Source organism: Rhinatrema bivittatum, chromosome 4 (assembly GCF_901001135.1).
Source record: "Rhinatrema bivittatum chromosome 4, aRhiBiv1.1, whole genome shotgun sequence".
In the NCBI taxonomy this organism is placed as follows: Eukaryota; Metazoa; Chordata; class Amphibia; order Gymnophiona; family Rhinatrematidae; genus Rhinatrema; species Rhinatrema bivittatum.
Genome location: NC_042618.1, coordinates 202,235,919 through 202,261,201, shown reverse-complemented (window position 1 = coordinate 202,261,201; position 25,283 = coordinate 202,235,919). Strand labels below are relative to the sequence as shown.

Sequence of the window (25,283 nt, the reverse complement as noted above, 5' to 3'; positions counted from 1 at the left end):
TGTATACAGAGACAGGGAGAATCTCCTCCCCTTCCCTCCTCCTCATTGTAGATACTCATGCCCCAACCCCCAACTGTCCCTATCCTGGCAGAGTGAAATCTGAGCAGAGGATAATTAACAGCAGGGTGTTGTGTGTTGGAAGTTGTGGGGCTTCAAAAGGGGATAAAACAAGGATTTAGTTTTCTTTTAAAAAAAACTGACCTCTGTATTTACAGCCATATAAAACAAGCATGCACCAACAGATTTTAAAGAAAATTTACAATGACCCAGGCGCTGTAGGTAGTTTTGCTGGTATAAATCCTCAACAAAAGGTGATGAACTGCATGCAAGCTATTTTGCATAGGCACGCCTAAACTTGCAAGACCGGATGTAGAAGTATGTGATAATGGTCATGTGAGAACAATCTCCAGGCAGAGAGGGGCTGTAGCTGTTCGTGAAAAGCTTTAGATTTGTGATCCTGAAAATAAAATAATGGATATGTATGAGACCCCTAAAGGGATGAAAATGGAAAGCGAGCAGCAGCCAGAACTAAAGAGATGCCATAAACAAAGAGGCCTTCTGAAAGATGTTGAAACAGAAGTTGATACACCAGTACACAAATCGTACTCTTGCAGGAAGCGGAGCACAGACGAAATGGCAGAGCCAGAATTTGAACTTCCATTGGGACAAAAGCTTTTTCATTTGCAGGATCCAGCCTTGGTCAATGAAAATGCTATGGACTCTGCAGATATAGAGCTGCACCAAGCCGCATTAGATGCTGAAGCAGATTATTTGTTGGAAAAGCTTGAGTGTAAGGTAAGAAAACTCTTTCCTTGTAATTATGCATTTTAGGGTTGGGAAGGTTGGGAGCTATCTATAATAGATAGCTTGTTTAGAAAAAGTTTTAATTTAATTTTTACATTATGTTTTGTAGGAAAATGAAGGATCTTTACAAACAGAATATGGGGACACACCAGATATCAAAATGACCTGTTTGTGTTGTTTTTGCCCCAACTGTTGTGATTGAACTGTTTAGTGGACCCTTGGGCCGACCTGTGAGAGACTGGGGAGAGGTGTACTATAGTCTCTGGTGAGTGACAGGTCGGGAGGCGGATACCAGGCAGGAGATGGACGTGAGCTTCACCCTGGAAGCCGGTACTCCCCCGGGAGGAACCCGTAGGAGCCCGACCGCTGGGACTTAGGAGATCACGGAAGCTGGAGCTGGAGCAGGCAGGCAGGGAACAGGAGGCAGGCAGGAATTGAAGCAGGCTAGGACTGAAGCAAGCAGGAACTGAGGCGGAACTGGCTACTGGAACCAGACAGGAACTGAAGCAGGACTGGCTACTGGAACCAGACTGGAGCAGAAGCAGGACTGGCTACTGGAACCAGACTGGAGCAGAAGCTGGACTGGCCACTGGAACCAGACTGGAGCTGAAGCAGGACTGGCCACTGGAACCAGACAGGAGCTGAAGCAGGACTAGCTACTGGAACCTGGAACCAAGCTGGAACTGAAGCAGAACAGGTTACTACAAGCAAGCCAGAGAAGAGCAAGACTTGGGCATGGAGCGAGACAAGTCTCAGGCAGGAACGGAGTTGCTAACGCAATAGCGCACTCCGGGGCATGGAGCAACAGAGGACCGCAAGAAACCCCATTGCAAGGCAAAGTCCTGGGCTCCGCGGCGGCCTTACATAGGCTGCGGCATCTGACATCATCGATAGGGCGGAGCTTCCAATGGCGGGAAACAGCCTTCATAAGCGTGGGTTGCGCGTGCGCGCCTAGGGAGAAGGCGTCCAGCCAGGGCTTCTTGGCGGCGTCCCCCCCGTGGGAATGGCACGAAACAGGCCGCAGACCCTCGGAGACGGGTCAGGACCAAGGAGGTAAGGGCCTAGTCGCGGCTGCTGCGACTGGGACCGCAACACCAACATCAAAGAACCACCAGACTCAGAAGGTGATAAAAAAAAAAAATCAAACCTGAAGATGTGCACGATTCAGCTGGTGGAGCTATATAGGGTTTCCACAACCCCCGCCGGTACATGGCCTTTTTCGAAAAACAACATTTAGATCAATTGTAAGGGTGGCTGAGTACAGCATTCTTACAAAGTGTTTGGCTGGCATTCGCCATGATACCTGCGACGGCTGTCTCATTGGTGAACCGAGTCAGGAGGACCAAAGTTGCATTTATTGGACTGCCTCTGGCACCAAGGAAAAATTAAGGACCGTTTGTAACAGGTTGTGCCTAGAATGTGTTTTGAATCTTATTGTATTAGCAGCATAACTGGATGCCTCGCACACCCTTCCCGGTCACATCTTCCAGCAGGGGGCTCCGGTGGCAAGCCAAGCTGCGGTGTGGCTCACCTTTACCCCCCTCACACCGGCCCGACGCACGTGGCGGTGGTGTGGCTGGGTGGGAGAGGATGAGCAGTCGTAGCGTGATAATGTCGTGGCCCATTTAAAGGGCCACGATGGGGGTGCATCCAGCCCTCAAGGCTGAAATTCCCACCCACTCATCCTGCTTACCTTTGTAAAAAGGAGAATTTAGGTGACTAGTGTTAGTGTTTTATGTTAGACAATTGTATAGCTATAAGGATATTTGGTTAATCTGTTTTTGAGCCCTTGTAGATGGGATAGATAGCACCCAATATTAGCCAGTGCCACATCTTTATTATTGTTATATGCAAATGAGGCAGTTAGCAACATATGTTAGATAGTCACTTGATGGTAAAATGTACAGTTGTAGTGTAATGTCGCAGCAGATAGTGGCAGTGGGTTATACGGGCCGAAAGGGGCATTTTGGATGTGGTGCCCGCGGGCATCATGGTCCAGGTCAGCAGTTGACTTGCGCCTTGGGTGGCATAAGGAGTAAGGACTGGTGTTCCTATGCCACAGGGGGGGACAAGGAGGGGACCCAGTGCAATGCTGCCCTGCTGGTTATTGCGGTGGGTAGCGATGTTGTGCTTGCCTTGCTTGGTTATTGCGATAGGCAGTTGAGGTGGGTATGTAGCCTGGTCTTCGGGCAACTGCCATACCAGCATGGGTACCAATTCGTAGAGGGTTATATATATGTATCTACTGTTAATAAAGCTGCTGCCTTTTCCTCTAATATCTGTTTTGTGGTTATTCTGTTATATTAAACTATGTAAACAGGTAGGGTCATGGGTCATTCATAGGTGTCCGGGAATGGGAGGGATGTGGACAGGACGATACTACAGTCGCAGTTGCCAGAGTTAAGAGAGATGGCAGCTGCTGTCATTGCAATAATCCCCTTGCTGGCGCAACAGCAGTGCTGAGGTTTAATCTCTGAGGATATATTCTTCCATCCCTTAGACATGAAAGGATTCAATATTATCCAAGCATACTATCTGGTGGGGAGGGGGGAGTTATAAAAAGCAAAAAATATGGAATAAAATATTTTAAAATCTCATGACATGGCATTATTTTATTTTATTAATTTATTTATATTCCACTTTTTGCACTTTTTTCAGCACTTCAAAGTGGATTACATTCAGGTACTGTTATTATGCAGGCATTATGAAGAGAACAGTGAGATTAAATGATTTCTCTAAGATCATGGCACATTAACTGCTATCAGATAATGGAATGAAAAGGTTGTTGCAAGAGGCTTATAACACAACAGCATTTTGTCTTAAATAGTTAAACTAATGTGCATCTGACTTAATTGCTGATTTACTATTCTTGGAGAATGATTTACCTCTTTTTTGATTTATGAGGAGACATTTTAGGATACAAATCCAAAGCTTTTACTGGCTAGATTCATTAAATTAACAATATTTCCTGGAAGATTATGTGAAAATCAAGAAATAGTTACCGTAATTGGAGCTAGGGGCTGTGTATTTGGTACTGGATTTGCGGATGATATTCTCGTGGACTTGATACCATTCATTTTCATTGTTGCACCTGAAACAAAATTGCATTAATCAGTTTAGCCAGTTCTGTTCTCGGTTAACATTCAATGCAGTGGATTTGAAAGCAAATTACAATCTTACTCTGTTTCAAACATATTTCTCCTCAGAGGAAGAACTCACATTAATTAAAGAACCTCTTAATAACTCCCTATTGTTGGGAGCTGCTATCTATTGGAAATGTTACCTAGGCAGGATACTATGCCATGTCTTAATAAATGCTCTAACTTTTGCCTGTAGAAGAAAGTAAAGCAAGGACAACTACTGTTAGTATACAAATGATTTGCCACAAATTCTAATGCTATACACAGAAGTTGGTAAATCTTCAATCTCACTTCTCATATGTCTACACGCAATGTGAAATAAGCGATGTCGTATGTGTGAATAATTAAGTGCTAATGATGTTTCAGACAAGAAATCTAGGGAGATCAGGGTTCTCAAGAGATAGGGATTGTGCTAAAAGATGTTTGAAGAAAGCCTGATCCGGGTAGCATTCTTATGAAAATTCCTACTGCCTGAGGCTCCTTCTATGGATATTATTTTTTGGCTTAGCAGTTTTTCTGTTCCTTTGAACTTTTCAGTTGGAGACAACCTCTTCTGAGATAATATTGCCATGTTCATGGGTTCAGGAAAAATCATAGAACAGAAAAACTGTTAGTATCTTTCTTGGATGATATAAGATGCAGTATAGAAAAGATGAAAACGGGTATTTTATTTGATGTATCTGTGGCATTCAATACTGTTTGTCATGATCGGTTAATAACCCATTTGCAAGATATTGGTATAAGAAGTACAGTTTTGAAATGGTTCCAGTCATATCTAAAGGAGAGATCCCAACAAGTAAGAAACAATAGTGATAATTCTGTTTGGAATAATAATAATGTAAGTGTACCACAAGGCTCGATGATGTCAGCACCTCTTTTTAACATTTTTATGCAGCTGTTAGCAAAATTTATGTCAAGTTTGAATTTGATTTTTAAAATGTATGCAATGTAGGCATCATAGTGGATAATACTTTAAAATCATTGGCTCAGTGGAAAGTTGGACGATCATCTGTGTGGGGAATGGAGGCAAACCAATAAAGTGATGCTTAAGCTAAGTACATTAGGGGATGAGTGACCCCTCTTCCACAATCGGTGAGCAACTAGTCATGTTCTGGTCAACTCCAAGGTGGGCAATAGAAAGTGAAAAGGAAGCCATCGCCAGTTTTTTGTTATTATTTGTGATAATTGTGGGTGGATCCTTGGGCCAGTGGCAGATGACCATGCCCTTTGGGGAAGATCCTGAGAGGGGCCATCGGTCAGGCTCAGAGTTGGGAGACAGACACACACTAGATCTTTTATTGAACTGTATAGTGAACCACCAGAGGTGGCAGTAGTGAGCTGGAAGAGCCCAGCTGGGCTGTAGTCCCTCAGGCACTGGAACAGCGATCACAGGATGGCTGAGCTGTTGAGAAACTGAATATAGTGAGTAGGCAGAGTATGCAGCGTTCAGGAACAGAACCTTGATGGTAACACTCACACAATAGGCTCTTGAAGCAGCCCAGAGGCTGGAATGGATTAGGCCCTCGAGGAGCGAATATCTGGTTCCAGGGAAAGCTCTGAGAGAGAGATGGTAACTCATTGGTGTTGTAGGCAGCGGTGACTTCCTGGCAGAAGTAGTATTCGGTAGCAGGTCCGGGAACGTGGGCCCTCGAGGAGTGAGTACCGGTTCCAGACTGTGACCTGAAAAGCAAGAGAGAGCGTGAGGCCCCCGAGGAGCGGGTACCCCTGGTAAAGTCCGAGGAGGCAGAGTAGCAAGGTATGCAGAGAGCGAATCCCATCCGCAGCCATACCTGGAGGAATCCCCCTTGCTACCTTGAATAGCTAGCAAAAATGAAGACCTTAAATATCTAGGCTTGGTGATGTCATCTCAGGGGGACGCCCCTGAGGTTCGCGCCACAGCTGGTACTTGAGTCGGGGCCGCACCGCACGCGCGCCCTTAGACTTCAGGAGAACATGGCGGAAGACAGCGTCTAGCCGGTCCGGGGACGCCGGAGAACGGCAAGATGACACCGCGGCAGCCAAACTTCCATCAAGCAAAGAGGGAGTCGAAAAAGAGGTAAGGTGGGCGGAGTGGAGACGTCGGGCAGCGACGGTCGCAACACTTTTCCTACCATTGCTTTAACTCTAAAGACTAGAGTCCAGTGTTGACTGTGTGTCTGCTTGACACAGACCATAAAATCTGGGAGTAAATTCTCTTCCTAAGCTATATTACAGCCAGTTGACCCTGATGCCTCTCGATTCTGGGTCATACCTTACGGCTGACTTTTCCTTCTATCAGCCGAACATTGTGATGTTGTCAGTTCCATCTCAAGTCCCAAGTTATTTGATCTTGTAGCATCCACTTATATGAATCATAGTCAGCTTGGAATTCAGTTCTACCTAAAAAGTATTCCTCCTCCTTAGAGAGAGGTCAAGTGCTTACTCATCTATTGATCCAACAGCAACCCTAGTCACAGAAGGGTCAAGAATTGAGTCCTGAACAAAATTAATCACAGTCAGTGCTCGAGTAGTTTGTGGACAGTAAACAATTTCATCCTCCTTCCGATAATGTCCATGTGAGAACCTAAGAAATTGGACTAGTATTCCAAGATGCTATAGACTAAATTTGTGCCTTTAGTCATGTCCTTGGTTGTGTCTTTGTCCAAGAGCTGCAGCCATGTCCTTGTCCAGTATGTTCCAAATGGTTCCTCGCTTCAGTTCCTGAAACCAAGCATCCATATATTCTGTATTTGGATCCTTGATTTCCCCTGCTGACATTAGGAATTTACTTTAGTCTCCTCTGAAGCTGAAGAAAGGTGGCTTAAGGAGTGGGTACTATTGTGTTTTGCTGCCTATGGAGGCCTGCGAGCAGCTCACTCACCTCCAGACTTCCCAAGACACTGCCAGCACTTGCTTCCGGTGTGGCCGGAGAAGTTGCCGTTGCTGATGCCTGAGCTGCGGTAGAGGAAGACGCCAATGACTCAGCTTAACGTTGCCCCACCAGTCTTCCATCATGGCCAGAATTCCACTAATGCTGCCGCTGACTTCCTCCTACACCCGATGCTCTCTAGGTGTGCGCACCTCTGCTCGGAATTTAAAGGGCCAACGGCGGGAAAAGCCCCACGGCCCTTCTTGATGATGTCATGCCTGCAGCCCTATAAAAGGGCTTCTCAGCCAGTTCAGCTTTGCTTCACAAAGAATTGCTTACTCCTGGAGTTCCTGCTTGCGATCCATTAAGCTGAACTGTTAATTAGCCATGGGCTGTGAGATTGTCAAAGTATATGTCAGTGGTTATCAACTCATAAAAAATGGACATTTAAAATTGCAAAGACTGAAAAAAAAAACCTCATGGTCTTACAAAGTGCTGAATGTGCAACTTTAGTAAGTGAACTGTGTCAAATCCCAGACATTGAAAGCATCGGCTCTCAGATGGCAAGTAAACTCTGTTGAACTGGGAAAAATTTCATTATCTTCCATGAACAGTGTTGGTATGTTGTCATGGCAAGATTTCTGCCGAATGATTTGGAAAAGTATAAGCAACTAAGAAACAGCTGATGAAAGAATTCATTCTTGAAAGAACTCACTCTTGAAGGAATTTACTTACTAAGCAATTCATTTACACACACATAGCTGTGCATAACTGCAGTAACAAGTAAAACAGATTCACAGCACTAGTGACAAGACAAACAGCAACGTACATACACAACTGCTATAGCATCTGTAGCAGCCTCATCATCATCAGAAGCAGAGAGAGAGAAAGGATGAGAGAATATGAGGATATCTTGGAAGAGACAAGTTGGCCACTAACAATTCCCAGTTCCAGCTTCTGGGTTAGAAATTTCCATGAAGGGTGGGATTTGTAAATATTGTTTTCCTATTTTAAAACAGAGCTGATCACACAATTAAAGGACGATCAGAAGGAGTTTAAGGTAACAAGCTACCAAAAACTACCTTATTTTTCAGGGATACGTTTGATTAAGACTGGGGGTTGCTGATATTATAGTACGGTGAATTGTTGTTGGTCAGTGACAAGTTTAAATCAGACTGGGGGTCGCAGATTTTGTCAAAATGAGGTGTGATGATATATCTCATCAGCTATTTTGAAACATATTTTGTTTATTTTTAGGAAAGTTTATTAATAAATCTGGGTGACTTCTTATCTTTTTTCTGCCTAACAGTGTGGTTCACTTTTGTTGTATTTGGTGTAGGGTGGGGCCTTGATATAAACAAGGAGACGTTTATCATAGTAGTCTTACACCAAATTAGTGGAAGAGATTTGGTGGATTTAGGATAATTTACCAGGATTTCTTCCCTGGAATGAATACGTGCAGGTGACTGTGTTTTGTCACGTTCTGTTGGACTGAATGAAAGATGAACTGGCAGGCCATGATGACCCTGCCAAGTTGGACGACCTTATATCCTAGCTGTGAAGGCTAACATTAGGTTCCAGGAAAGAGCACAGGACTGGAACCTGCTTCGATGCTGTGGCTGTCTGGTTCCCAGGTTTCAGAGACTGATGTTGTCTTCTGTCCGACCTGTGCCACTGCCAATCTCAGAGGAAGAACCCATGCAGCTGGCTTATGCTAAGCTCTAGGAAGAGGAGAAATGCCAGTGATGATTACTCAAAAAGTACCTATGCTGTGCGGGCAAAGGCTACCACCTTATGCCCCGAGAATTTGGGAAAATGCTCATGCCTGGGGTTAATGGGGAAGCTACCCTAGGCAATACTTACTCCACTCTCCCACAAAAAATAATGTTGACTGTCCATTTGAGCTCTGGACATAAGAGGTTTTTTTTGGAGGTCTTCTTGGATTCCGGCGCAGCTGGCAACTTCATTAATGAGGCTCTAGTGAAGGAATTTCAGATACCTCCAGAACCACTGAACAACCCAGTGTGCATAGCATCTGTCTATGGGAGCTAGCACCCAGTGCCATTCACTATATCAGTGCTTCTCAACCTTTTTTTATTTCGTGACACACTTTGAAGATTGCTCAGTGCTTGTGGTGCACCAAACCAAATTTTGCACAATTCTTACTCTTTCCCCCACTAGAAGGAAGAGAGCTGCACATTTTATCTGTGTGTGCTTCATTCCGCCTGCTTCAATCCAACATCTGAACTTGAGGAAACAGATGATCCTATGAGATTACAGGGCCCCTTATAGTCAAACATCAGAATGAAGCTGGCAGAGGAGATGCACACAGGTAAGAAGTGCTGCTCTTCTTTTTCCAGTGGGAAGAAAGGAAATAGGGTAAGACTGCCAGAGTTCTGTTAGTTTAATCTGGGACACTTGCTCCCCATAATGCTAATAATGAGTTAGCAGTTCATTTTGGTAGGAGTGGGGAAAGTCTGGTGGACTGTCCCCATGGAAAAACATAATAATGTACTTTCAAAATATTACTAAAAGCACATTGTTTAAGTTTTGCTACCACAAAATATTTTGGGCCCAATACAAAAACCTCCATGCTAGTGGGAATGTTCTGCATACAAGAGAATTAATAATACACCAGAAAGCCAAAATTAGCAAACAAAATTCAATTCTTCCCAACATGCAAATTCTATATGGGAGACACATCAAGGTCAGAGACTTTGATCTGTGCCTCAGTATATTTTATACTGATGCATTATTAATATTATCTATCATGCAATAAAATTTCCAGCCTTTGATGTCTCTCTCTGGCTTATTTTACTGGCTGATTGTGTCATTTTTTTTCATTCTCAGGTCTTTTCTTTGTTCCTTTTATGATTTTCTCTCTCTCTGGTGACCTCTTTCCTTGACTCGATATTTTAATACTTTTTTGTCCCTTGATGCTTTCCTTTCCTCATTCCTCCTCCTTTCTCCTCCTCTGTCTCTTCCATTCCTCATTCCCTTTCTCCTCCATCAACTCCCAGAATTCCCATACCCCCTAAATCCAGCGTCGTGTCTCTTCCCTTTCTTTCTCTATTCCAGAATTATATCTCCATCTCTATCTTCCCAGTACTTGGTTCTTTTTCTCTTTTTCTATCCTGGGTCCTCTTTCCCCTCTCCATCACCCTGCCCCTTATCCAGGGACCTTTCTCCTTTCTTCCTCGCCCTCAATCCTTGGTCTCCTCTCTCTCCATTCTCCTGCCCCCTCCTGGTTTTTACCCCTTCTCTTTCATATCTGATTCTCTCTCTCTCTCCCTTCTCAACCCTCCTCTGCTATGGCCCAGCTTCTCCTTCCAATTCTCTTCCTGCCCACACCCCCCCCCAGCAGTAGCAGCAGTGCATATTACTGTATCAGCATCCTGTGTCTCCTCACCCAAGCATTCACCCCTTCTCCCCTCACCTCTTTTACTTCCCACAAATCATTCTCCTCTGGCTGCATCTTTGGGTCCCTACTCTGCAGTCATCTGAGCTCCAAGGCCTGGGGCAGTGACTCTCCAAGTAAACAGAACATAGAAGAAAAGAGCCCTATACTCCAGGCAGTAGATAGGGGAGGGGGGGGGGGAGGGGCTTGAGCAGAGATACTTCTCTACCATTGCTGTTGCTGTGTGGGCTCCATGCTCCTGCCCCTCTCGGTGTTGACTGGCTGCTGTGGGAATGGAAGGGATGGGCTGAAGCAGCAAGAGATTTGTGACACTTTCCAATAGAATACAGCATGAGCCCAGGGAGGAGGATCATACTGGGGCTATCAGGCTGACCACTGAGACACAGAAAAAACTTACCCAAGACATACCAGTGTGCCCTGGCACACTGGTTGAGAAGCATTCACTATATGATGGAACCTATGATTCTAAAGATGAGATTTTTACATGAAGACATCTCATTCTTCGTGCTCTGGAAGTCCATCAACACCATATTACTTGGTGTCTCCTAGCTACAATGTCATTGCTGAGTTACTACTGGTGTACCCTCTCAGACAGCTTGGCGCAACAGACCTTAACACACTTCCAGGATTACCCAGGTCCTACGTCTCTTTTGCGGATGTTTTCAGTAAAAAAAAAAATCACTGGAAGGGCTACAACCCAAAGAAAGTTCCTGGGAACCGGATGAGAACCTCAACGCACCCGTTCAGATCTGGAAGTTGCATTGTCCCTTTCATCACAAGCCTAAAAGGGGGGGGGGGGCACAGTAATATGCTGCCGACCACAGGTTGCTGCACAGTGGTCAGCCTTCTGTACCTCAAGGTCCTAAGTCTAGCATGGCTCCTTGCATCCTGATCATCTGATGCATCCTGCAGCTCTGTCTAAGGGGCTTCACCAACTCAGCAGTTTTATAAGCCCAGAACACAGATTTCCTGTTTGCATACCCTGATAACATCATCACTGTTTTCCTATAAAACAAGTATAGTCCTCTGAGCCGATGCCTGAGCAACAGGTTTTGGTTCCATGTGTTCCTCTGCATTGCTGTTCTTGTTGCTGCTTTCATCTATGACTTGACCTGACATTTGACTCTATCTTGTTTGCTGCCTGGTCTTGCTTGCCTTTTGACTGCGACTGAATTCCACTGAAAAACTAAAGAGTATCAAATCACCTGGACCGGATGGTATGCATCCTAGGGTACTGAAGGAACTAAAAAATGAAATTTCTGATCTATTAGTTAAAATTTGTAACTTATCATTAAAATCATCCATTGTACCTGAAGACTGGCCAAAGTAACCCCAATATTTAAAAAGGGCTCCAGGGGTGATCCGGGTAACTATAAACCAGTGAGCGTGACTTCAGTGCCAAGAAAAATAGTGGAAACTATTCTCAAGATCAAAATCGTAGAGCATATAGAAAGACATGGTTTATTGGAACACAGTCAACATGGATTTACCCAAGGGAAGTCTTGCCTATCAAATCTGCTTCATTTTTTGAAGGTGTTAATAAACATGTGGATAAAGATGAACCAGTAGATGTAGTGTATTTGGATTTTCAGAAGGCGCTTGACAAAGTCCCTCATGGGAGGCTTCTAAGAAAACTAAAAAGTCATGGGATAGGAGGCTATGTCCTTTCATGGATTACAAACTGGTTAAAAGACAGGAAACAGAGAGTAGGATTAAATGGTCAATTTTCTCAGTGGAAAAGGGTAAACAGTGGCGTGCCTCAGGGATCTGTTCTTGGACCAGTGCTTTTCTATATATATATATATATATATATATATATATATATATATATATAAATGATCTGGAAAGGAATATGACGAGTGAGGTTATCAAATTTGTGGATGATATGAAATTATACAGAGTAGTTAAATCACAAGCGGATTGTGATACATTACAGGAGGACCTTGCAAGACTGGAAGATTGGGCATCCAAATCGCAGATGAAATTTAATGTGGACAAGTGCAAGGTGTTGCATATAGGGAAAAATAACCCTTGTTGTAGTTACACGATGTTAGGTTCCATATTAGGGGCTACCATCCAGGAAAAAGATCTAGGCATTATAGTGGATAATACTTTAAAATTATCGGTTTAGTGTGCTGCAGCAGTCAAAAAAAGCAAACAGAATGTTAGGAATTATTAGGAAGGGAATGGTTAATAAAACAGAAAATGTCATAATGCCTCTGTATTGCTCCACGGTGAGACCGCACCTTGAATACTGTGTACAATTCTGGTCACCGCATCTCAAAAAAGATATAGTTGCGATGGAGAAGGTACAGAGAAGGGCAACCAAAATGATAAAGGGGATGGAATAGCTCCCCTATGAGGAAATAATGAAGAGGTTAGGGCTGTTCAACTTGGAGAAGAGACGGCTGAGGGGGGATATGATAGAGGTCTTTAAGATCATGAGAGGTCTTGAACGAGTAGATGTGAATCGGTTATTTACACTTTCAAATAATAGAAGGACTAGAGGGCATTCCATGAAGTTAGCAAGTAGCACATTTAAGACTAATCGGAGAAAATTCTCTCTCACTCAACACACAATTAAGCTCTGAAATTTGTTGCCAGAGGATGTGGTTAGTGCAGTTAGTATAGCTGGGTTCAAAAAAGGTTTGGATAAGTTATTGGAGAAGAAGTCCATTAACTGCTATTAATCAAGTTTACTTAGGGAACAGCCACTGCTATTAATTGCATCAGTAGCATGGGATCTTCTTAGTGTTTGGGTAATTGCCAGGTTCTTGTGGTCTGGTTTGGCCTCTGTTGGAAACAGGATGCTGGGCTTGATGGACCCTTGGTCTGACCCAGCATGGCAATTTCTTAAGTTCTTATGTTCTTAAATTACATATAAAATAAATTGCACAATACAATAAAAGTAAATATTAGATTGAATAGAGTACATAAAATTAATGACACCTCCTTTCAACAAGTCTGTCAAGTAAAACAATCATTAAAAGCAAGTGAGGTGCTATGGGGTGATATGGTTCAAGGGTGTTAATGTACAAATCTTAAAAGTCACATGACAACAGCACAATTAGGCTGAGCAAAGCAGCTTTTCTGAAGATGGGTAGAGTTGCTCTGTCCTCAGAGTGACAGGCCCACCAGATAACCACTGGTTGCTTTCTATCCTGCTCACATTACACTATCCACCTTCCCTAACCCAACTCTGTCAGTTCTAATCAATTCTCAGCAGCTCCATTTCAGGAAACCTGCTGACATCTCCCCCAACCTGATCTCATTCCAGTTTAATGAGCACTGCTGGAGAAAGCTAGAAAGACAATAGAGACCAATAAGCGCCATGCTAATTATATCAATTAGAGAAAGAAAAAGAGATATAGAAAATAAAGGAAAGAAAAAAGCACCAAGAAGAGCAGGGTTAAGAGTAAAAAAGAAAAGAGGGATGCAATGCAAATAAACATGAAGGAAAGATTATTTCTTCCTACTTTTTACATCAAGGTTTTAGGATTATTTTTCAGTTTACTTAGTAAACCTCAAATTTAATGGCATTTAATTAAGTAGATCAAAAAATTTGGCTAGTGCTCCATTTTATCTTTGTTTCTCTTTTACATAATCAGTACCTCAACCTTCAGAACATCACATTCTCAATGTGAGAAAACCTCTCATGGAAACCTTTAACCTTGCTGCATTCCTTTTTTCAAAAAAGTGTGTAACATATATCACAATAAGCTGATGTGACAAATAACTTTCAGAGGATGCAATCATTTTCTTTCTTATCATCTGTGCCTCTCATAAACCCACATAGATTCACCTGCAGTGACTCCAGACATTTACTTGTTCTTTCTTATAAAACATAATCAGTCTTCTTGAGCTCTCCTAACCCGATGAAGCAAAATCTTCCTAACACTTCATCATTACTCATTTGAACCTACTCCTCTGAAGACCCTGCTAGTCAGAGAACAAAGCAGAGAATGTATCTGAACAGTTGTTTGAGATGTGCAAAACACCCTCAACCTTCATGAAATGGTGCATGCTAGTTGAAAATTATAGATAATTAGCAACTCATAAAGTGCATTCTACCTTAAGTACTTCTTCATTAGAGACATAATACAGTATGCTACTATTAAAGTTAATTTGTATAATGATGTTGCTTTATGTAGCTCTTACAGAATTACCTGTACAGCACTTCAGTTGAAAGGGCAATACAAATGCATGATTAATAATTTTAAGAGACATAGCATTACACTTTACAATAAAAAAAGATGCAACAAAATTTAAAACACTTGAACAGAATAGACTAAACTGAGCCACTTATGAAACAAGGGAGAAGGGGGCAAGTCTTGAAATGGGAGCTAGAGAGGTTTGGTGAAATAAGATCAGTCACCTTGATTCAGCCATTTAGAGCCAGAAAGGAATCTGAGGCAAAAAGCTATTTAGGCAGGTCAGGCCAGTAAATAAAATGTCTTGCTATTCAAAGCTGAAGCAGAGGCTGGTTTGGAAGTGAAGCAGATGTATATGAACAGCAGTTTAGTCCTGCTCTGCTTCGCAGAATTATATCAATTAGCTGTCTCATGAAGGAAAAGAGACTCATTATATCTATTCCTACATGCCAAGTCACTCACCTAATGTCAACATCTGGAATTGTGTGGGGGGAAAAACAACACCCTGAGCAGCATGGAACCAAGGGCCAGAAGCATAAAACACCTCCCACGTTTCAATTCCTGCTCAGTTTCATCTGCATACTCATTTAAACACTTTATGTATCCTGCCTTCCTAGGAATAAATGGGAGAATACCAGTACTCACGCACATAGGAAATAAAAAAAAAAAAAAAAAGAGGTCTGAGGTAGGAGTTCTCAACCCAGTCTTTAGGACATGCTTAGCCAGTTAGATATTCAGAATATACACAATGAATATGCTTGAGATATATTTGCATAGATTGGAGACAGTGGGGCAGATTTTAAAACCTGCAAGCACAAATGTACGCCCGTATAAAATCCAGGGTCAGCGTGCGCAAGGGAGTGCACACTAGTGCACTTTGCGCGCGCCGAGCCCTAGCGGAGCCCCGATGGCTTTCCCTGTTCCCTCCCCCCCCCCCCCCCACCTTCCCATATCTAACCCGCCCCCCAGCCCTACCTAAATCCCCCTCCCACCTTTATTTTGTTATTTATGCTAGCAGGCGTAACTTGCACGCACTGGCCGGCTGTCAGTGCGCGATCCCCCGGCACGGCCGCTGTGCCAGAGGCCTCGGTCCCGCCCCCACCCCGCCCCTTTCACAAAGCCCCGGGACATACGCGCGTCCTGGGGCTTGCGCGCGTCGCCAGGCCTATGCAAAATAGGCTTGGCGCGCGTAACCCTTTTAAAGTCCGCCCCAGTGTGTGCAAATCTATCTCATGAATATTCATTACAGACATCCTGAAAACCAGATCTGTTTGTGGTTCTTAAATTGGCCACTCCTGGAATAGAGTAAAATTCTCATGCCAACTCCTACTGAATACCCGTATGTGGAGACCTCATTAAACAATATCTAGACCAAAATTTAGCAAGGTGATCATTAGTACTTGTGATGGAAATCCTAAATCAGATACCTGTCACTAGGAATTTGTGCTTAAGAAATGTTAAGGGATGTCACTTAGACTCAATTTATTAGTTATGGTGATGAGTCATTATGACAGAGATTATTGCAAAGCTTTGATATATTTTTTAAAGATAAAATTATCTTTATGTATTTATTTTTATTTATTTACATTTATGAGTGAGAAATTTGATTCATGAAAAAGTGGTGCTCAGGGTGGGAAAGTGTGTGTGTCCCTTTGTGTTTATCTTTTAGTTTGGGTAGTGGGGACCTCTCACAGCTCCTTGGAAGGCAGCTAGACTAAACAGTCCAGCAGGACCTGGCATGGGAGACCCCTGAACTAGGGCTAGACTCCTGGGTGGTTTCTGGTGGCAACCTAAGAGGATCACAACTAGAGATCAGTTGGAAAAGGAGTCAAACGTACTGATGGGGCTATAACTGAGAAGAATGTTTTGAGTGATATGAGTACTGAATCCCATTTTAATTGAGGAAGAGTGGGAACATTTTTTGTACTATGTTCTTTGAGTGAAGATTTGGAAGAAGAGTGTTTTGTTATTGCTATTTCTGCTAATTCACATGCTGAGAATCTAAGAACCCTGATTTAATAAGTGAATTTCAATATCTCCAATTACTAGAAACCTCGGATTTTGAAAATACAGGTTTTGTTGTTTGAAGATACCTTTTGAATGAGACCTTCCTTTATCTTGAAAAGGTTCTAGAAAGGCATCCGTTAGCCCTTGGAAGAAGTTGGAGTGCATTTGGAGAAGTCACAGAAGGGAAAGAAGTGTTTTGGAGAGGTTTCTCCTGTCCAGCTTGAGAAATACAGCCCTTACCCTCTTTACCAGGTCTACTTCACTATCTGCTCGACCACAGTTTGTTTCTGAACCCACAGAGATGGGAATGTAACTCACAAACAGGCATCAGACATTATGTGCCTCAAAAGGGGATTACATCCTTACGAAGGCACGTTTTGAAGTAATCTAGGCACATTATAAAGAATTAATATTTTTGGATTGGCCTGATTTAAATTTGCCCATTTCGACAGTTTCACCATGTGAATGTTTTAGCCAATTTTAGAGGAAGCATTCTAGGGGACATGTTTTCAGTTAGGCTGGGAAACAACGTGCTTTTTTCAATTTATGCCTATCATTTTACGGTCAAATTCTGCCTGAAGAAAAAGCAGGTGCAAAGTCCGCGAGTCCTTTGTACCAGTGAACAATTTTCAAAGGGGAAGTAGGTGCATAATTGTTCTTCTTTAGTTATATCTAAAGAACTTGCACCTACATGGGCTGTTTGAAAAGAAACAAAAAGATAAATTCATTCTGGCCACATGTCCCACAGGATGAGAAAAGTGACCATTCTAGCCTCAGCACTAGGGCTAGTGATGGTGGCAGTGATAGTGCAGAATCTTCAAGAGTAGATAACCCCTCTACTATAAACATATGCCACTGTGAACTTGTATATATGGACCCATTGTATTAGGAAACAAACTGAAGCTAATTAAAAAATTAAAGGCCCGATTTAAAAAGCCCAGCACACGCCAAAATGGGCAGACATGCACGTGGCCGCACATGCGCCGCAGGTATTTTCAAACAGTCACGGCCACGCATGGATCTGCCCGTATGCGCAGAAGAATGGGTTTGGCAAAAAGGGGTGGGCGGGGGCATGGTGTAGGAGGGCTGGGACAGCGTCATTAGGCACTGTCCCACTGAAGCGCGTGCTGGCAGCCGACCGGTGTGTGCAACCTGCTACTGCTCCGGAGTAAGTTTTAAAACATAAAAAAAGAAAGAAAGCGTGGTTTTAGGGATCAGGACGGAAAGAGGAAAAGGGAGGCAGGTTAGCTAGGGAGTTTAGGAACTGGGGAAATGGCCTATTGCATCGCCGCGCACATCTTGTAAAATGTCCCCCCCATATGCATGCAAGTTGGCACTCATGTGCACATGTGCATGCCGATATAAACTCGGTAAGCACATGGACACCTGCGCATGGGTTTTAAAATTTACCTTTAAGAGAACTGAATATAGTCATATGGGCCCCTGGAAATAAAAAGGAGATAATGCAATGCTATTTTTATGCAATAAATCCTGCATTTAAATCTAGAGGGTATACGAGGACCCACCAAAAACTGGAAGAAAGAGTTATAGTATCAAAGGCAAAGTTGCAAACAATGACAGATTCTAATTTAACATCCCTAAATGGAAAAATAAAAATAAAAGATACCATTCTAAAACCACTGAGAGATGCTGCAGAAAGAGAGACAGAGAAGGAAAGAGGAGATCCGGAGACATGCACCAAAACAGAGATGTGGAACAGCCAGTGCAACTGGGGGAGAAAATGGGTGAGAGACTGATGAATGATAGGGTGAAACACAGGAGGAGGAAGCAACATAAGAAAAGCCCAGATTTAAAAAAGAAGGCAAATAAGCCCAGATTTAAAAAAGAAGGCAAATCTGTTCTTCCAACCAAAAGTTGGAAGAACAGATAGTTGAGATCCTGGACTGTATGGAGATAGACAATTACACTGGAGTTCAGAAGAGGGCAAGGAGAGATAAGCTTATATCTAAAGATGAGAGATTGATAATTGCAGCTAAGGACAGAGAACTATGAACAATATGATTTACACCAAACACAGAAAAGAATAATGGAAAAATAGATAAACGCAAGTTCTATAGCACAGAACTAGAAACAATTATACATCTTGTTGTTAGGTGAAACATGCTGATATCAGGAGGCATGTACAGAAACAGGTAAAATAAGGCACTGGAAACACTATAATACCATGGTACCAGACAATTAATGGGTCTTGCCCTAGACAGAACTACAGAGAAAAAAAATCATTGTAATCACCTGGAACATTGCAATTCCCACTAGAAAACTGGAGATGGAACTTCCGGTGATGTCATGCTGCTGTGAAGTTGGGAATCTGAAGAGCTCCGCTCGGGCTGCCCCTTAAACACCTCAAATTTGTCATTATTTGTGAAAAATTCTCATGCCACAGAACACAAATGGCAAGTGACCACCAGCAGTGTGACTAATGAGAGGTGTGGGAAGGAATGATAGCGAGACCGCAATGACAAACGCGGGTTAAGGTAAAAGCTGGAGATTTGCAAATGGCATCGGAGTTTGAAAAGTCAATGAAAGAGCTTAAAGCTGATTTAATTAAAGAAATTTCCAAAAGTGGATCTGCGCTTTTGGAAGATAAATTAATCAAATTGCAATCGTCAATAGACGAAATAAAAGAATCTTTTGAGTCACAGAATCGTAGAATCAAAGAACTCGAGTCCTGGAAGGTGATGCAGGAAACAAATACGGACCGCGTGGAGATAGAATTGCAGGCCTTAAAGAAAGAAAAGGCGGTCTTGAAAGATCGAATCGAAGATCAAGAGAATAGAGGACGGCGAAACAATTTACGTATCATTGGCGTCCCGAAATCAGTGAAAGATCCCGATCTAGTGCCGTTAGTCCAGGTGTGGCTGCCGGAAACTTTGGGCCTGTCTTTGACGATGGAACTGGTGGTAGTGGAAAGAGCCCATTTTTTGGGGACAGCTAACCAAAATACTACTGGTGATAGCTAGGATACTGAACTTTGCAGACAAACAAAAACTTCTCCTGACTTATAAGAAAAGAGGAGCAGTGCAACCCCTAAAATATGAAGATTCCCGGATCCTCTTGTTCAATGGCTATTCAGCAAAAGTCTCAGAGGACCGACGGGCATTCTCAGGAATATGCGCAGAACTTTATAAAAAGGAATCAGTTTCACTTTGCAATATCCTGCCAAACTAAAAATTACCCACGCTGGGAAAATGACTACATGTTTATCTAAAGAATCAGCACAAAAATTTATGGCATCAGTACATTCCGGGATAGATTTTATAAATCTACGCGCACGCGAACAAAAGTTCGCTGGATTTTATAAGATACGTGCATAGCCGCGTGTATCTCATAAAATCCGGGGTCGGCGCATGCAAGGGGGTGCACATTTGTGCAACTTGCGCGCGCTGCCCGTTCCCTCCGAGGCCGCTCCGAAATTGGAGCGGCCTCGGAGGGAACTTTCCTTCCACCCCCCTGGCACCTTCCCCTACCTAACCGACCCCCCCAGCCCTATCTAAACCTTCCCCCTACCTTTGTTGGGAAAGTTACGCCTGCCAGAGGCAGGCTTAACTCTGCGCGCGCCAGCACACTGCTGGCGTGCCATCACCCAACCCGGGAGCTAGTCCGGAGGCCTCGACCACGCCCCCGGGCCAGCACCACACCCCCGACACGCTCCCGGAACTCCCCGAAATTTGCGCCGCCCACCCGACACCCCCCCGACACGCCCCCCTTGCAAAGCCCCGGGACTTACGCGCGTCCCGGGGCTTGTGCTCGGCGAGTGCAGGGGCGTTTTAAAAGGGTTACGCGCGTAACCCTTTTAAAATCCAGGCCTCCGTGAATAATGACCAACAGGACTCCTAAACTTCCTACGCCATTTGAATCTAAGAAACGGAAACGTAGTGGACTGAGGTCTATTCATTCCATTAAAGGTCTACCTTCCTGCCACTCATGGTAGGCATCACAGAAACATTTCTATCAGAAAGAAGGAAGGAGCTATTGATCACGATGAACCAAAGGGAGCTCAAAATAGTTAAGAATAACATTTGGATCGATTGACTGTTATGCTTTGCAGCTATCCCCATTGAATAGTGCCAGGTCTTCCTATTACTCCAGTGTCTATTGAGAGTCAACACTGACCAGGTGACCAGTGGAGATGGCTACTAAAAAGCAATTCAAAGCCGGACGGTTCTCTCTATACCTCCTGGAACAATAGGACTTCAGCATATGACTGTGAATCCTCCAGTCTCTACCCGATTGCGAACTACTTGTCTGCAACAGATCGCTTTACAATGGGCAAGCTTGATGGACATATCTTCACCCAGAAGGAAGCGGAGCAGAACCAAATTGGGGAGGACATGCCCATTAGGAGCAAGGTTTTTGGTGTGGATGTGTTGTGTGACTTATGTATGATTAAGATTGTGAATATGTCTGAGGAAATGTAGCAAAATGTAGAACAAGACATAATCGACAGAGTATGGGTGCTGCTTTACTGCCTGTGATGTCTTACTCTAGGAAAAATAATGTAAATATACTTGATACTGTATTTAGAACTTGGACCTCGAGGCTGGGCGGGGTTTCAAGACTTTATCACTACTTTCCATATTGGCGTATTAATGCTATACCCCTTACTATGGCTGATCTGAAATTAGTAACCCTCAATGTGCGGAGATTACATTTCCCTATTAAACGAAAAAAGATTTTGAACCTCTTAAAGAGGGCGAAAACACAAAAAGGTTTCTTGCAAGAAACCCATTTGACAGACAAGGAGCACAGAAAATTAAAACAAGATTGGGTAGGTCAATGCTATTATGCATCCTACTCTACAAAAGCAGGGGAGTTGCCATCCTAATCCATAAGGACTGTCTATTTGACTTGGAAAACCAGGTAAAAGATAAAAATGGTAGATTCATAATTCTAAGTGGCACTATTGATCAACAGAAAATTCTGTTGTGCAATATATATACCCCTAATGTCTGTAGCCACAAATTCTTTTTGAGTCTGACCTCCGAAATAGGACACCATCTTCAGCATAAATTAATATTGGGAGGAGACTTCAACCCATCAGACCCTAAATTAAATACTAAACCAACTAGAACTGGAACCCCTGGCAGAGACGCAGAGGGGATATATTTTTTAATGCAAGAGCTCCAACTGATAGATGCTTAGCGAGTACTTCATCCAACGGAATTAGATTTCACATACTACTCAAAGGTCCATAATTCTTATTCAAGAATAGATTTTTTCCTAATCTCTACTGATATGTTTCCTAAGCTTAGGGATGCTATTACTGATCTTAAAGCGGTTTCTGACCATGCACACATATCTATAGACTTAGCTATCCTCATGCGGCCGAAAACTCCTTACCAATGGAGGCTCTCACCTCACTCTACCATGATACAGAGTTTGTCACATACCTAAAAAATAAATGGGAAGAATATGTTCAATTCAATCCCGTAGCAGATGTTTTCAAGTGATACCTATTGGAACGCTGCTAAAGCCGTATTATGGGGACAAATAATAGCATATGTAGCTCATAAGAATAAATTCTGAGATCAAGAGATACTCTCATTACAACGTCAGCTCAGAATCCTAAAAAAAAAAAGCATATCTCTAGTTTGGCTAACTCACTGCAAGATGAAATAACTTTGGTTACAGAAACACTTAATCACTTACTATATCAAAGGGAAGTGCAGCATATTCTCCAATTTAAAACCCAATCTTTCAGGCAAGGCAATAAGGCCGGCAAACTATTAGCACGGCTAATCAAAAATATCAAACCTAAACACTTCATTACAAATATGGTTGACTTTAATGGAAATATTCAAACCTCTCAAGCAAACATCACTGCAATAATGCTCAAGTTTTACCATACATTATATTCAAAATAGGAAACAGATAAAAACACCCAAAAAAATTTCTTTGAGAATTTACAGCTACCACAAATCTCAGAGGTTTGGTCTCAAAGATTAGGGAATCCCATCACTACTTCGGATGGGATTCGCTAATTACTCAGCTGTCTTTGGCAAAAGCACCGGGGCTGGATCGCTTTGGTGCAGAATTTTATAAAATCTTAAAAGAAGAAGTAGTCACCCCCTTACAAAATCTATATCAGACATGTGTCCAAAAAGGTTGCTGGTCTCCAGAAATGAATAAAGTGCTAATAGTTGTTTTTCCCAATCCCGGCAAGGACTTAACACAGGCAAGCTCATATAGGCCCATTTCGCTGATTAATGTGGATGTTAAAATCTTAGCCTCAATATTAGCCAATAGATTAAGTGGAATTACTCCTGATCTCATTGCTCCAGACCAGACTGGCTTTGTAAAGAACAGGAATGGAGTTACTAATATACGTAAGCTAATAACAGCCCTCTGGTCCTGTAACTTAGAAAATCTCGGTGGCTTAATTGCTAGTTTAGATGCTGAGAAAGTGTTTGATAACGTCCAATGGGACTATATGTTCTGGCTCTTAGAAAGATATGGATTTCCATCATCATTTATAGCATGGATTAAACTCTTGTATATGATGCCCACCACCTGTATAAACATAAATGGTGAGTTATCCGAGTCGTTTTCCCTAGAAAGTGGCACAAGACAAGGCTGCCCATTGTCCCCCCTGCTATACATCCTGACAATGGAGCCATTGGTTACCAAAATAAAAGAATCTCCGGATATTCAGGGCTTTCACCTAGGGTCAAGAGAGTATAAAATCTGTTTATTCGCTGATGACATGCTACATTTTTAAGAAATCCCCATACTGACCTACTGGCATTAATGAGTCTTATCAAGAAATTTGGGAAGTTCGCTGGCTTGAAAATAAATTTTTCCAAATCTGAAGCACTGCCTATATCACCCTCATTACAAGCGACATGGCAAGTTATCTTTCCTCTATCATGGTCCAAAGGGTCTTTCAAATATTTGGGGCAGAAGATCCCGCGAGATCTATCTAAATTGTATGATATGAATATCGCTACTTTGATAGAAAGTATTTGAGAGCAATTGATAGTCTGAAAAGACCTACCCCTGTCATTGTTTGGTAGAAGCGCCCTATTCAAGATGGCCCTTTTGCCGAAATTGCTCTATAAGCTGCAAATGCTTCCAGTCTGGCTTAGGCGCTCCGATTACTTGCAGATACGTAAAGCGCTGATCCTCTTTCTGTGGTGAGGAAAGAAAGCTCGATTGAACTATAAAGTACTTATGTTGTCAAAAAAGTATGGAGGCTTGAAGCTACCTCACTTCTATTCTATAACATGGCATGCCAGTTGCGTTTCTGTTGGGAATAGTATCATGCACAGTATAAGTTTGAAGTCCCAGAATTAATACAGATATTATGAGCCCCCTGAAGCCCATAAATGTGTTATATAGTCGAAGGGATGATCTCACTGCGCTTATTAGAAATCATATTTTTATAAAACCGGTTAGACTGGATTGGCAATATTTTTGCCCTTAGTTCAAGGTAAATCCCTTTAAGCACTAAATTAATGAGTCTGACTGGAAATCTGGCGTTTTTGCCAGGACTGAACAACCAGATATTTACAAAATGGGAATCAAAGGGTATAATATCTCTGGAGAATGTGTACTGTGCAACTAGCCAAACAGTAATTTCTTTCGATCAATTGAGCTCTCAATTTCAAATACCGCCTGGACAATTCTATATGATTTAGCAAGTGAGACACTATCTGATGCACTTACTGTCTTGTAACCCAAATCTTTTTGACCCAGAATCTGTAATTAACAAATTTGCTAAGGTAAAAAAAGATTGCAACTCATTATCATTTTGGTATAAATTGCGATTTAGCAAAGAGGCTGAACATCTCTGTTCACCGATAGCCAACTAATGGTCTAACTTACTGGGACACTCGGTATCCCAAAAGGACATGTTAAAGTATTTTGGATATATTTTTTCCACAAGAGTAGATGTCAAGATTCAGGAAATGCAATTTAAGCTGTTATATAAAATGTATATAGATAATGTACATGCCTCCAAGATGTGCATTTCCACTACAGATACGTGTCTGAAGTGCCACAGAGACAGAGCACAGTGCTACATAATTTTGTGTTTTGTCCTTCTATATTCCCCTTTTGGAGTGCAGTGTTCCAAGTCATAGAAGGCTCCATTCAGCAGAAACCACCATTTACTGGGGATTTAATATTGCTGGGCTCCACACAATGGCTATCTGTCGATACAAAAGTCATCATGAAATATGTGCATATTGTGACCTGTTTGGCCAAAATGTGTGTCCTAGTTAACTGGATTAAGCCTCTCAGCCCCACACCCCTTATGTGGTTCCGGAAGCATGCAGATTGGATGCAAGTAGAGAGATTGGATGTCAAATTTACAAATTGTAAGTTATCGCGGGAGTACTTAAAGCTTTGGGAATTGACATATGCCCAATTGCCAGAAACCCTCCGCCAGTCACTTTTGATCAGTTGTTACTCCAGTGATTGGTAACTCGTGTAAGCTTAAAGTATATGCTCCAACCATAACTCTCCATGTGACTTGTCATATCTGCGAATGAACAACAAGTGTTTTGCATGCATTGTCTGGAGAGGACATCATGGCTCAGCTGGTTGAATGAATGAAAGAATGATTGAAGTGCGGATGTGAGAATTAGGATATGAATGATTACTGTGAATGGTGTAAAAACTAAAAAATGTACGTAGGAGCGGTATATTAAAAGCATTTATTATAAGCTGCCATCATAAGCGCAACCAGTTGTTGTTAATTATGTTCACAGTTAATGTACCATCACCCATCATGGCATTATATTTTGAAAGATATGCTTAGAAGGTACATCAAGCATTTTTTGTGAATGTATCTTTCTTGTGTTAAATAAAGATTAAAAGAAAACTGGAGATAGTGGAGAAAAACATAAGAATAGCAGTGCTATCAGAAATATCAATACCAAGTGATAATTCTA

The 25,283-nt window shown here is 42.5% G+C and overlaps 1 protein-coding gene across 4 annotated transcripts in view; it reads right to left on the bottom strand.

Moving 5' to 3' along the window:
• DOCK3 (dedicator of cytokinesis 3) overlaps positions 1–25,283 on the bottom strand; it is a 1,203,328-nt gene that overhangs the window by 517,310 nt on the left and 660,735 nt on the right. For all 4 annotated transcript variants that reach the window (XM_029599541.1, XM_029599543.1, XM_029599542.1 and 1 more), the window contains one exon: positions 3,807–3,895. In XM_029599541.1, coding sequence (XP_029455401.1) covers positions 3,807–3,895 — 89 coding nt within the window. The remainder of the gene's footprint in view (positions 1–3,806; positions 3,896–25,283) is intronic.